This window comes from Astatotilapia calliptera, chromosome 2 (assembly GCF_964374335.1).
Source record: "Astatotilapia calliptera chromosome 2, fAstCal68.1, whole genome shotgun sequence".
In the NCBI taxonomy this organism is placed as follows: Eukaryota; Metazoa; Chordata; class Actinopteri; order Cichliformes; family Cichlidae; genus Astatotilapia; species Astatotilapia calliptera.
In genome coordinates this window covers 13,823,836-13,837,843 of record NC_137423.1, presented here as the reverse complement: position 1 = coordinate 13,837,843, position 14,008 = coordinate 13,823,836, and the positions used below count along the sequence as shown (strand labels likewise).

Here is a 14,008-nt window from a genome sequence, read left to right as displayed (position 1 = left end):
GACACCCCCGGGATGAGATGAAGCTGTGTGTCCACACATCTCAGGTTGTACTGAAAAAATAATATGAGGTGCTTGCTTGTGTGTTGCATTACTTAATTTATACAAAAACAACATTTAATGAAAAACAAGGAGCACGAACCTGGAGAGCTAATGAAACTGAGACGATTGTACAGATGTGTAAGGTTAAAACATCAGTTTTAGACACCGGATGTACCGAGTAGGGTTGCCAACCATCCCTTAAAAAACGGAATCGTCCCGTATTTAGAAACAAAAGCACACGTCCCGTATTGAGCTAATAAGGGACGCACTTTGTCCCGTAATACAGTGAGAATCAAAAGTAGTCTATAAATGTTAATGGAATTAACGCTTTGTTTGAAAACATAATTCCCATCCCCTCTTCTGCTTTGTGACCAATGAGCTGACAGCACACTCATGACAATTCGAGTATGACAATTCAGATTACCGCTCATCTCATTGGTCGAGGAAAGGTCGCTTACGGAGAAAATACCGGAAGACAACAGATGACCACAACAACAAGCATGGCCAACAGGGAAACAAACGCCGACACTGCGGTGCAAGTCTCGGACGACAGTACACCTAAAGCTGGGCAGACACTGTGCCATTTTTTTCAGTATTCAGCTCCTGCTCAAACTGCACGATTGACTTGCAGGGGTTAGAAGTTGGTAGGTCACGATGCAGGGTCTCACACTATACCGCCCGATGCTCTGATGCGACCTGAGTGCTCACACTGTGCGTCCATAAAATGAAGGTTATAACAGAAAATCTGTCGCTCTCTCCCTCTCTGTCTTTCACTCACACAGACACACCACCACCATCAACTTTACTAAATTGCTAATGAAAAACATTGATCAGGCAGCTGTGATTGAGCAGCAATGTAAATCCAACTATTTTCACGGTTGTTGTGGTCGTGATCATTTTGTGAGGCCACATCGAAAAGGCTCGGATGAGCTTTCCAAAGTTCTACAAGTTGTGCCTCCATTGCTTGTGTCCAGATCACACGCAGCACTGCCGTGCTGCAACGTCTTTTTCACCGACGTCTACGTGTTTGCGCGTGAGCAATGTGAGCACCCTCACGAGCGATTGATGATCGGGAGCTGCTCGAGGTGTTAATCGCTTCTCGTTACCCCAAGTATACTACACGATGCACGATGAAGGCCAAAATCGGGCCGATCACCAAATCGGTCGCACGACTCAAAAATCGGCTCAAAATGGGCCAAAAATCGCACAGTGTAAGCCCAGCATTAGAGCAGCAATGTTTGTTCCCCTCAGAGAAAGAAAAAAAGGCTGCAAAAGTACAGGGAGGAATGGGAAAAGGAAAACACCTGACTGGAAAAGGTCACCATAACACCTATAAAGCGCACTGCACTGTGTGCCGGCGCACTTTTTCCATAGGGATGCTTCTAATGGTGGGCACATAAAGAACATGAGGGGCGTGAAAGCTCGGGGAACCCTTAACCAATTTTTTGTCCACCAGGCCACGGCAGAAGCAGATATGGTATGTAAACACTGGTTTGTTTTTTTTAAACCCTCTGGTTAAGGTTAATATGGGCGTGTGCGGTGAATATCAGCGCTATGTGGCCAGAAGTGTGATAATATAATTTATTTTGTGTAATAAACAACTGCAAGGATAGATGATTACAACAAATAGATCACTAACACATAAAAGTAATACATAGATGAATAATGATGATGAGTTATGATGTGTAATCATGGGAACAAGTGGGTTTACAAACAGGAGCAGCTGATTAGCATTAGAAAAGCTGAAATAATACCTCAACTGAAGCCAATTGTGCTAAATGCACTATATGTGCACAGTTACAAGAATATTTTTCGTTCTATTGCTTTCTATTAATTTATATAATTTTAAGTTAAGCAGGACAGAGTTCTTTTAAAGAAAGATTTACTTATATTCTCAAAAGGTAAGCATGACAGGCTTCTGTGTAAGAAAGAGACCTGTTTTACTCTGTTAATGTTGTCATTTTGAGCTAAAAAATAAATGGCTAAATGATCATTTGTTTCCCATATGGTCATATCACAAAGAATATGCATCTGCTTAAATCAAATTCAAGTCAAATGGTTAAAAAATAATTTCACACAAAAAAAAAAAGAGCTACCACACTGGGAAGGGTGAAGACAACTGGGTTGCCCGGCCATGGCCACGAGGTGTCCCTTATTTATTTTTCAGGGAGTTGGCAACCCTAGTACCGAGCCACTTTCAGCAGGAGACGAAGTGGAATATGGACAGCCTGACGGCGGGGATTCTTCATGTCGATGTCAATTAAGAACCAGGTGAAGGCTGAGAGAAGCCACTCTGCAGGCGTTAGGCTATTAACAGCTACCTCACGAAAGAGTACCACGAACGTATCGTTAGCCAGAAACAAAGTGCCCTGCAATGCAGCAGAAAGTGTAATTAGTATTTCAAACAGGGCTTTTTATGTGTGTGCTGGAGTGGACGGAGGGAGGGGGGAGCTCCCTCGCTCCTGGAGTCACAATAGACTGCAGCTAATAAATCTGAGGAACAATGACACCTTAATTCCCTCTTAATGCTTGATTGGGAAGACGCGACGCAAACACACGCCAACACACGCTCGTGGCAGCACGCACGCGAGCGCAGGCAGAGATTGTTACAGAGGAGATAGAGAGGAGGGAGGGCGGGGCAGAATGTTGTCCTTGAGCAATTCACGTGAAAATGCAGACGCGAGCTGCACAGGTGCAGAGAGGCTCCACACAGAGCTTTTTAGCTAATTGTTTTGGTAGTGCCACGTTCAGCCTTACTACTCGCCAACCACTGGGGGTGTGGCTAAAACGCTGGCTCACCTAAAGCATCTTCATGGAGGCAGGAAATCTGTTCAGAATTTTTAAGGAAGCCCGAATAATTGTTGAAGTCTGCTGTTGGTCTCTGCTGTACTAACATGAAATGCCCCTCTGAGCCTCTCTCCAGTAAAATGGACTCAGATGAATCTGAGTATGAGAAGTGCTGTTTCTCTGTGCTCTGGGTTTAATCTTTAGTCCTTAAAGCTTTCTTTGAGTCTTTGAATTAAATATTGATACTGACGATCCATTAACTGTGCGGACGATGTATGACGCTTTTAAATGCACTCAGAATTTCAAACTGTTTGAAATACAGTTTAAAAAAAATTAAACAGTGGAGGAATTAGTTATTAATCACCTCTGACTCTCTCCCACACCGTGTCTTGGTGTGTCTTCCTCCTCTCAACCCCGAGTACGTGTGCTTATTTAAATTTGTGATTAAAGAAAGAAATAAGTTACAGCAGATTAGCGATGCTACCCTCCTTAAAAAGAAACAAGTTTTTGGGTTCTAGGTCTTTGTAGTTTTATATTTGGGGTTATGTTGGGATTAGGGTTCTATGCTGTGGGTTATATTCCCACTATTTCTTTTGTGTTATGTGTTGTGTTTACTTCCTGATAAAGATGCTTGACATAAGTGTCTTATGGTGCTTTCAGTTGTCAGCTTCAGTTATTCCATATTTAAAAAATATTTAACAGTGACAATGAGACGGAGATGGGACAAACGAAAGTCTCCCAAAAGCTAAGACAAGGAAATGTAACGGAGTGTTTGTAGCGCTCGGCTTCACTCTGACTTTGTATATTTGAGAAGGGCTGAATTTGAGTTTTGGGGATCTGTACTTGAATTTATTGATTGATTTTGTTTAATTTTATTTTTCAGAATAAAAGTTGGTTCAAGTTGGTCAAAAAAATGTTTTACAGTTTAAATAAGGATTTGTTTTATTTGAGACAAATGAATGCACTTTAAAATGTAGTAGTAGTTTAGAGAGTTGCAGTACTACTGCATGTACTATGTTTTAGGTTAATCTATATTTCTTTCTTTTTTTTTTCTTTAAAAAAGGACATCTTTAAAAGATGGACTTATAATAACAATTTTATAGACAAATTATATTATTTATGGTTGCGGGGCGAGTTGGGGGGCGTGAAATGTTTTCTTCTTCCTAAGGGGGGCGTAACAGGAAATATTTGAGAAGCACGGAGTTATGGAGGTCCTTGCATTCCTCTGTGTTCTCAGTCTGTTCCTCTAGCCTTGTCTCTGTATCGTGGCTCTCTTCCTGTTTTATTTCGGTGACTGCTGTTCTCTGTGTGTTGTCTTTACCTCACCTGTGCCCTCGCTGTCTGAGATCAGTGTGTTGTCCCTCCTGAGTGTGAGTTTTCCCTGATCCTCCTTGTTCTGGGTTTCCTGCTCTACAAATGCTCATTTTTAAGTTCATCACTGTTTCCTGAATCCTCCACTCTCTGCCTGCCAGCACAGCCAGTTTATAACAGCAAGTTATGTTGATTCTGGTGTAAATTTTTTCTGCTCTCTTTCATCAATAGTTCACTTTAAAAAAGACTCTAACTTCAGTTTACTGAAATATGATTCTATCAGTATTTGATGTCCACACTGCAGCTGAACCACTTTTTTTTATCTACAGTGATTCGGGAAAGATCCTGGAAACAGCTGATATGTATTCATGTACCAAAGCTGTGGATTATCATCACTTCATTGTCTTTGTGTGTGTGTGTATGAGGAAGAGTGCGTGTGTGTGTGTGGGTGTGTGTGTGGGTGTGTGCAGAGTTGTGTCAAGGCTTTTCGTCTGGAGGAGGATCATTCATCTCCTGAGTGTCGACAGCAGATGTCAACCTCTGTGTGAGTGATGCCTCTGAATGGAAACTAATCAGCCTGCTACACACACACACACACACACCCACACAGAAATGGACCTGTCACGTTTGTGTTTTTGTTGAATTATGTGTCCCTCAGATTGTGACTCACGGTCTTTGTGTTGCTTCGGTGAGAACAGCAGTAAAGGGCAGCTGGATTCTGATATACTGTCTGACATAGAAGTAAAAGTACGTAAATGATCATTCAGTTATTATACGGAGGAATTTGTTTGTCATTCTGATCGTTCTTCTTTATCATTTAGACCCAAAATACAAATGCTGAATTGTGATTCCTCCACCCTCAGCTCCACGATGCCCCATCAATGTGCCCCCTCACACCTCACATACTCTTCAACCTCTAATGTTTCTGTTTAATCTAAGTTATCATTATTATTATTATAGCTATGTATGCTTTTCTATTTTAGGCTGCTGGCTCATGCAGATAATACAGATTTATATTTTTATATTTGGTGTTTTTTCTGGAGTGTAAGGATCGTGGGCTCGCTGTGTGGACCGGACAGATGGTTTTCAGCCACGCTTGGAGGACCTGGAGGGAGAAACGGAGCGTGGCAGCCGCCCCCGTCCTCCATCGTCTCCAGCAGCTCCTCTGTGGTTTCTCTTCTTCGGGATTTCGTTGTATTTGATTTTTTGGCTTCGTGATTTCGTGTTTCTCTCGCTGCCTGCTCAGTGCTGTCACTGTCTGTGTCTGTTTATTTTGTTTGATGCTCGATGACTGAAAAGCACTTTGGGTCACCTCCTCATGTTTTCATGTGCGCTGTAAAAACGTTACCTGACGTCTTGTCCACGTGCACGATCGGCGTTGTGTCGATTCAACGTTCTCTTCCTGTTTATCTTTTCCTATTTAGTATTTCCCTCTTTATATTTTTGCACATGATGCTTTTTAATTTCACAGTTTTCTGGTTATGAAACCAGACGAAATATTTAAATCCAACCCCCCCGTCATTTCAAACTAGCTCTGCTGCCTACAGTGTTTTCCCTTCACTGAGGGCTTCATGACACCAGGAAAACAAACTTTCAGTCCACTTATTTCCATATTTCACAGAATATAATAAAAGTGAAGACCTGTCTCTGACTCATGCAAGATTTCTGCACATTTCTCCTGTTTACATGATTTTAGAATATCTCTCTCAGTAAATTGTGAGATATCACCCCCTCCTTCCTGAACCAGAGACAAACAGAAAGAAGGAGGAGGAACCAGACAAAGAAACCGAGGAAGGCTGACGCGTAGCGAGGAGGAGTGAGAAACCATAAAATTCAACCTGAAGCTTGAGGCAGGTTTGGTCCTCAAAACTGAAAATATCCAAGTCAACTTCATCACATTTCCTATGCACACAGCATTACAGCAGTTTGATGTTAAGGTAGCTCAGAGAAGCACATTTTACCTGCAGCTGGTAACCGAAATCATTAGCGGTGCTCCCGCTGAGCTAAGCTCGGTATTTCACCGAGCAACGGAGAGAGAGTATCAGAATGCAACTGTTTGGCGTAACGTCTCAGGAAAGCTGGGATAGCGATCAGTTAACCTCCTGCTGATTAAATACAATTATTTGCTTTTCCAAAAGCTTTGAGTTGGAACCGAGAAGATCACCTGAATATGTAAAAAAAATCTATCAGTGCATGAACAGAAAATGGATTCTGAGGCAACAGGAGGAGAATAAAAAGATCTCTTTGCTTATAATATCAGCATCACAGCCCAGCTCTGAGATGGTTTTATCCCATTGTTCTCATGGAAACTGAAATGTTTAAGTAATCGTTGATATTGATGAATAGTTCTCTCTGTGTTAGCCCTGCCATCGACCCTGAATTAGATAAGTGGAAGAAAAAAGATTCTGTATTTGTTTGGGTTGTTCTGGCTGTGCAGAGCAAAGGATCATGGGTATGCAGCCTATGAAGATGTCCCATCGCATTAGTGGATCGCTGATTCTGTCCGGGGAACCTGAGTGGCTCAGACGAGTTCAATTCAATTTTATTTATACAGCACCAAATCACAACAACAGTCGCCTCAAAGCGCTTTGTATTGTAAGGCAGACCCTACAATAATGCATACAGAGAAAAACCCCACAATCATATGACCCCCTATGAGCAAGCACTTTGGCAACAGAGGAAAGGAAAAACTCCCTTTTAACAGGAAGAAAACTCAGAAGAATCCCCCCGCAGCCTACGCCTATGCAGCATAACTAAGGGAGGATTCAGGGTCACCTGATCCAGTCCTAACTATATGCTTTAGCAAAAAGAAAAGTCTTAAAAGTAGAGATAGTGTCTGTCTCCTTAATCCAAACTGGAAGCTGGTTCCACAGAACAGGGGCCTGAAAACTGAAGGCTCTCCCTCCTCTTCTACTTTTAAATACTCTAGGAACAACAAGTAAGCCTGCAGTGTGAGAGTGAAGAGCTCTAATGGGGTACTATAAGGTCATTAAGATAAGATGGCTTCACGCCACTACAGAGATGCTGTATGTATGCGGTCCTTTCTGGCTGCACCGTAGCTCCGCTAACGAACCAACCGCAGCACAAACGAGCATATTCCTGGCTACTCCATGTGTTTCTCACTCCACCTGTAACATGAAGAACTGTGCATAAAGCCAAGCCACATCATTTTTATGAACCCAACCAAGGAATGAATATGAGAGAAAACAGCATCTAAAAGTGAAGATGAAGACTAGGGGCAGGTCTCCAGGTTCAGACCTCTTTATACTAACCTTCCTCCTACAACAAGCAGTAAAAAAGTTTGGTGAACATCATTCTGCATCAGTTTCTCTCACCTGTGTTGTAGTGCTTGGTGCAGTAGCGCAGGTCCTTCTCTTCTTTCAGAATGAACTGAGGTAGTGTCAGCCCGTCGGCAACCTGCACGGCCCCCTTCTTGTCCCATTCGAATATTAGGTCGTTCATGGTGTAGCCGACTGGAGGAGGGAGCAATGAGCGGGAGGTTAGACTATTTCATCACTGCAGAGGTCAGTTCTCATCCTCTGAGGAGGAACTGGACCTCTCTGTATCTGGCAGGGGTGCAAAGTCACACCCTGCAGTTTTAGTGGATAAAAGGCCAGTTCAGCACAACAATCACAATCTGTATTGGCAATAAAATCCACTGAAGTAGTGAGGGAGAAAGCCTGAGCTCAGTGTTTGGGAAACTTTAAAGGCTTCTGTGTTTTCAACTAAAGAAGCAAAAGAATGGAAGGAAGAAAGAAAATAGGACGTAAGGAAGAGAAGGCGAAGAAAGGAAAGAGGACAGAGGGAACACAAAAAGGAAGAAAATCAAGCAAAAAAGACCAAAGCAGCACTCTGGGAGGCTGTGGAGTTTAAATGATGGTACTGAAAATCCCACCAGTAGCAGCCTGAACATGGACACAGGCAGGATGGATCCATGCTTTAAACTGTCAGACCAGGAAACATTTCTCTAGTTTCTCTTGTCCGGGTTTGAGAGTCTGTGTTAGCCATAGACTCAGTTTCCTCTTCTTACTGACAGCAGTGACACTGGTGTGGTCGTCTGCTGCTGGAGCCCATCTGCTTCAAGGTTCAGAGATGGTCTTCTGCAGACTTTGGTTGTAGCGAGTGGTTATTGGAGTTATTGCTGCCTTCCTATCTAAGCAGTCTGTCCATCTTCCTCTGACCTTAGCGAGTCATTTCCTCCCACAGAGCTGCTGCTGGCTTGTTATTTCCTCTGAGCTCAGAGATGGTTGGAGATCAGTGTGTGAAACACTCAGACCAACAACCATGCCACATTCTTTCTTCATCATTCTGATGCTCAGTCTGAACTTCAGCAGCTCGTCTTCACCGCTGAGCTGCTGCCGTGTGATTGGCTGATTATATTAATGAACATTAATGAACAGGTGTGCCTAATAAAGTGTCTGGGGAGTGTAAATATCAGTAATATATACAGGGAATTACTTTATGCCTTAAAACTAACTGGTGGCTTAACCAGTAAATGTGTTATTTATAAACAGCGGTAAAAAGCGACTTTATGATGTTTTGGTGTCCGTTTCACAAACTCAGAGACGACTGCATTGTTCTGTCTTTGATTTACGATCACTGACCCTCTGCAGATGTACTTCACACTCGCTACTGGGATTCCTCTCACGTCTGCTCAACAATAAGACCACAAGAAAAATCTATACCATATCTCTCACTCTGCCAGCTGTTGTTACTGATCGAATGATGTGTGTGTCTGTGCGCGCGCGTGTGTGTGTCTGTGTGTGTGTGTGTGTGTGTGTGTGTGTGTGTGTGTGTGTGTGTGTGTGTGTGTGCGTGTAATTGCTCACAGCTCTCCAGCTGCATGATGCAGGTCTGGACGTCCATTGGAAAGTTCTTCAGATCCATGGGGCAGGCCAGGACCAGCGTTATTCTGCAAACACACACACACACACACACACACACACACACACACACACACACACACACACACACATGCACACACACACACTTTTACAGTAAGAGGATTACCTCGGGTTTTATCAGATCGCCACATCGACACCTCAGAAGGTTTGAAATTTCAGACTGAAATAATCATCAGTGGAAAAACTGATTAAATGAATCATTATTAGTTTACAAAAGATAAACAACTTTGTTTATGCTAAGATAAAAGCAGCAGAAATAATAAATGAGCTCTGCAGAGACGATAGAAAATTCACTTCATTTGAGCCAAACCAATTAAAGCATCAAACACATGAAAGTGTGAATGAACTGAAAGCCAGAGCAATTAGTTCTTTAATTGATTACCAACTGCAACAAGTTTGATACGTGATCCAATCAATAAATTCATTTAGTAAGCATAAATGAGAAACGCAAGTTTTCCCTCCTGTGTGGGAACGTCATTCATTTCGACTGGAGATGAAAGTAGCTGAGCTCGTCTGAAGCTCCTTCCTCTGGATTTAACGGAGCAGCACAGCATTAAAAACAGCGTCTGATGACGGGTGCCATTTTCAGGTTTTTCATATGAAACTATTTAAACACAAACGTGTTTTTATGTCACTGACAATGAATTTTGATGACAATTGCAAATCGGTCTGCAGAAAGGGTCACTGGCGCCTTTACTGCCAAAGGAAACTTTCCACACTCCCTGAACAATTTGAACTTTGTTTTATCCTTCTTTTATTGAGTCTGCTTTATCTTTTTGTTTGGTGGCATGGTTCACTGAATAACTCACTGAATAGCCGTCTATTTAATGACTGCACCACGTTCCTCTCGTCTCCCTGAGCACACACTCGGCAGTTTACTATGACACCTTCCTGCTGCCTCAAACTGAGCTGGAGTACCGACTGTGGATTAATCCAGACTGGAAATAATCCCCAACAAACAGTCTCTCACCTTCAGTTTGAAGAATATTTAAATAAATGCGACTTGTTATGACTGAATAGGAGAGAAGAAGTTCTGGGCTCACAAAATAAAGTACACATGTACCTTTGTGGTTTGCATGTTTTGGAGACTAGTCTCAAACTTCTCCTGACAGTATGGAACTTTAATGTAAAGGTTAAATGAATGTTAATTAAAAAACTATGCTATTAGGTCCAATAATTAGCAGTAGGAGGCTGATTTGTGTAGATTGGTCATGCAGACAATACTGACAGTATTTTCAAGCCTTTCAAGTTAAATCTTTACTCAAAAAGCCATCTCTAGACCCAGCAGTCTTAGCTAATTATAAAACAGCTAACAGATCATCTGCAGAGGAATGGCTTATTTGAAGAGTTTCAGTCAGGTTTCAGAGCTCATCACAGCACAGAAACAGCTTTAGTGAAGGTTACAAATGATCTTCTTATGGCCTCTGACAGTGGACTCGTCTCTGTGCTTGTCCTGCTAGACCTTAGTGCAGCATTCGATACTGTCGATACTGACCATAACATCCTATTAGAGCGATTAGAACATGCTGTAGGTATTACAGGTACTGTGCTGCAGTGGTTTGTATCATATCTATCTAATAGACTCCAGTTTGTTCATGTAAATGGAGAGTCCTCTTCACACACTGAGGTTAATTATGGAGTTCCACAGGGTTCAGTGCTAGGACCAATTCTGTTTACATCATACATGCTTCCCTTAGGCAGCATCATCAGAAGACATAGCATACATTTTCACTGCTATGTAGATGACACCCAGCTCTATCTGTCCATGAAGCCAGATAACACACACCAATTAGTTAAACTGCAGGAATGTCTTAAAGACATAAAGAGCTGGATGGCCGCTAACTTTCTGCTTCTTAATTCAGATAAAACTGAGGTTATTGTATTCGGCCCTGAAAATCTTAGAAATATAGTATCTAACCAGATTCTTACTCTGGATGGCATTACCTTGGCCTCCAGTAACGCTGTGAGGAACCTTGGAGTCATTTTTGACCAAGACATGTCCTTCAACGCACATATTAAACAAATATGTAAGACTGCTTTCTTCCATTTGTGCAACATCTCTAAAATTAGAAATATCCTGTCTCAGAGTGACGCTGAAAAACTAGTTCATGCATTTATTACTTCCAGGCTGGACTACTGTAATTCATTGTTATCAGGATGTCCAAAAAACTCACTGAAAAGCCTTCAGCTAATCCAAAATGCTGCAGCAAGAGTACTGACAGGGACTAGAAAGAGAGAGCATATTTCTCCTGTTTTGGCTTCCCTTCATTGGCTTCCTGTTAAATCCAGAATTGAATTCAAAATCCTGCTCCTCACATACAAGGTCTTAAATAATCAGGCCCCATCTTATCTTAATGACCTTGTAGTACCATATCACCCTATTAGAGCACTTCACTCTCGCACTGCAGGCTTACTTGTTTAGAGTATTTAAAAGTAGAATGGGAGGCAGAGCATCTCTGGAAATAGTCTGTTTTTCCCAGAAATGAATGTAAAAAGCAATTTTATAAGTAAAAAGAACCATTAGTGAAATTAAACATGCAATTCCATCCATCAGCTAAAATAAAACTTGTTTGAGGATTTTTTTAATGAGAGAAGCTGTTGAAAAATCTACTCCTTGGAATTATAGACTGAACTCAATACAGTCTATCACTATTACAATCCACTGTTTCAGTCTTTCAAGTAATTGATAAATTGGCAGACTGTCAAAAATGACAAATAACAGTTTTGCTAATTTCACTTAATCTTAACCTCAAAACTCGGAGCACGTACATCCAGGTGACATGCTTCCTGCCAGATAACGATAAATATCAAAGTGTTCTCTGCATCAAATGTTACACTGCAGTTTAAATTTCAGGGAGAAAACCTGGAAAAAGCACCAAGTTCAGTTTGGTGTGTGCAGAGTGTGAGCTGAGCAAGCTGTTGTGAAGTGCAGGAGGTGATTTCACTGCACACGCTCAGTCCTTCTGCAACGACACACGTCCAGTCCGCCCAATGCTCCAGATAAACTTTGCCTCGTCTGCACATTGTTACAAGTGCCTCACTGGATGCTGAGTTCGTGCTACATACGTGATGCAGCTTTCACCGATGTCCCACTTTCTCAGGGACGGACTCAGCTCGGTGGTTTCTGCTGCTCTGTGACACCTAAATGCTGACAGAGGAAGTGCTTTACATTGTTCTCCGAGACTGTAAAACGAAGCTGGACTTCAAATTAATTACAAGATGGATGACATGGAAAAATCTTTTTTCTGCACTGCTGATGGTAAATGTGAAGATTGTGTATCTGTATTTTGGGGGGTGCACCTCCATGTTGCTGGGAAAATGGGAAACAGCTGCAGCAATTTATTGAAACATACATGGAAATACAGCACATGAGGCAGAAACAGAGTTTGTGCAACTCTAACAAGCTTGACAGTGAGTGATTGGTATAACCATTTTTATAAAAAGTTCTGCAGGCTTCTTGAAGGACATTCAAAGCTTAATGGATGTTTCTGCCTTTTGTTCTGCTCTCTGTCAGGATGATCCCACACTGCTTTGATAAAGTTGAGGTCCGGGCTCTGGGGAGACCCATCCATACTGTTCCACAGTGTGCTTCTATCCAGGTGTTTGGGATCATTGTCCTGCTGAAAAATGCTTCTCTTCATTAAGAATGTCTTCCTGACAGCCGCCCTTCCACTGATCCATTTCTGGTGAGGCTTCAGTGAACAGTTGATGGATCAGCTCTCATGTTCAGGATCTACACCCTCTCAAACATGGCTAAAAAACATATGCGTGAAAGGAGCAAGATGTATGGATGGAGGATGTTTGGTATGACCGGGGGTGAGATGCCTTAAAAGAGCATGGATGGGAAAAATTCTAGGCGATAACTCAAGAGTTGATAACTGGGGACATCCTGATCAGGAAAGTGGTGACACATCTTCAGTGGGAGGAGATTCACTGACTTGACCTCTAACGTCTGTTACCTTCTTAGTAAAGAAGCAAGCAAAGTCATGAGGTAGAGAGATGTCACCAGTGAAGGAGGACAGGGTGGAAAATCATTTCCTAGTGCATGGAGCAGGTGGATTTTGTAATGGAAAAATTCCATTTTTGCTGAAGTTAAGCTGGAGGCAAATGCCTAATAGGAGATTCAATGAGGTCCATAAAATTTCCAGGTTTAAGTTATTTTCTCTCAGAGTCTCTGAGATCTGTCTGCAGCTTGCCTAGATAGCAACGGCTGGGATGGAACAGCCTGAGCAGATATAATGGAAAGAGGAGTGAGATTGCCAGGCCCCAGTTAGAGTGGAATAGAGGGTATCTGAAGCATCATTTATTCTTGGAGGGAAGAATGAGCCTCGGCGCCGGTGGTGTGGAAATGAGCAGGCACGAGGTTACAGAGATTGTGTCAAAAAGAAACCATCAAATTTCTTCTTCAGTGAGGGAAGAAATGATCAAACCCACACCTGACAGTTCTGACACTCTTAACTTCACTGTCTGTGAAAGTGAGTGCTCTCTGCAGCTGCTGGGTCTCAGGTTTGCCATTTGTGCTCTCCCCCACCCAGATCCTGGTGCTGGCGGTCTCCTCCAGTTGAAACAGAGTTTGTCTCTACTGTGGCCGAGTGCTGCGAATGGGGTCTGATCTTTGGGGGTCTCCCTCTTGTTTTGTAGGGTGTTGCTGACTGCAGTTGCAAACTGGTGCCGGTGCATAAATTCTCCCTTTGATAAAGTACGAATGGGACTCTATATTACTTCAGTGCTAGCATGTGCTTGTGTCTGAAGTGCAGCGGGAGATTGCACTACATGCGAATCTGGCCATCCAGTCTCAGAAACTTTGCTTTCATGCCGGAGGAGAAGCAAGCATCAGTCATGACTTCCCCTTGTGCTGCTCTGCCGATGAGTGGTGACGATAGAAAAAAGAAAACAGCATTTACAGCACCCACTTTTCCCCCTTCCCCCGGGATGGTTTAATATCCTGAGTCGTGTTGTCGCCTCTG

The 14,008-nt window shown here is 42.5% G+C and overlaps 1 protein-coding gene across 4 annotated transcripts in view; it reads right to left on the bottom strand.

The window, feature by feature from the left end:
* The window catches only part of glra1 (glycine receptor, alpha 1), a 132,898-nt gene that overhangs the window by 44,865 nt on the left and 74,025 nt on the right, over positions 1–14,008 (bottom strand). For all 4 annotated transcript variants that reach the window (XM_026185135.2, XM_026185144.2, XM_026185152.2 and 1 more), the window contains 2 exons: positions 8,967–9,049; positions 7,473–7,610 (listed from right to left, as the gene is read on the bottom strand). In XM_026185135.2, coding sequence (XP_026040920.1) covers positions 7,473–7,610; positions 8,967–9,049 — 221 coding nt within the window. The remainder of the gene's footprint in view (positions 1–7,472; positions 7,611–8,966; positions 9,050–14,008) is intronic.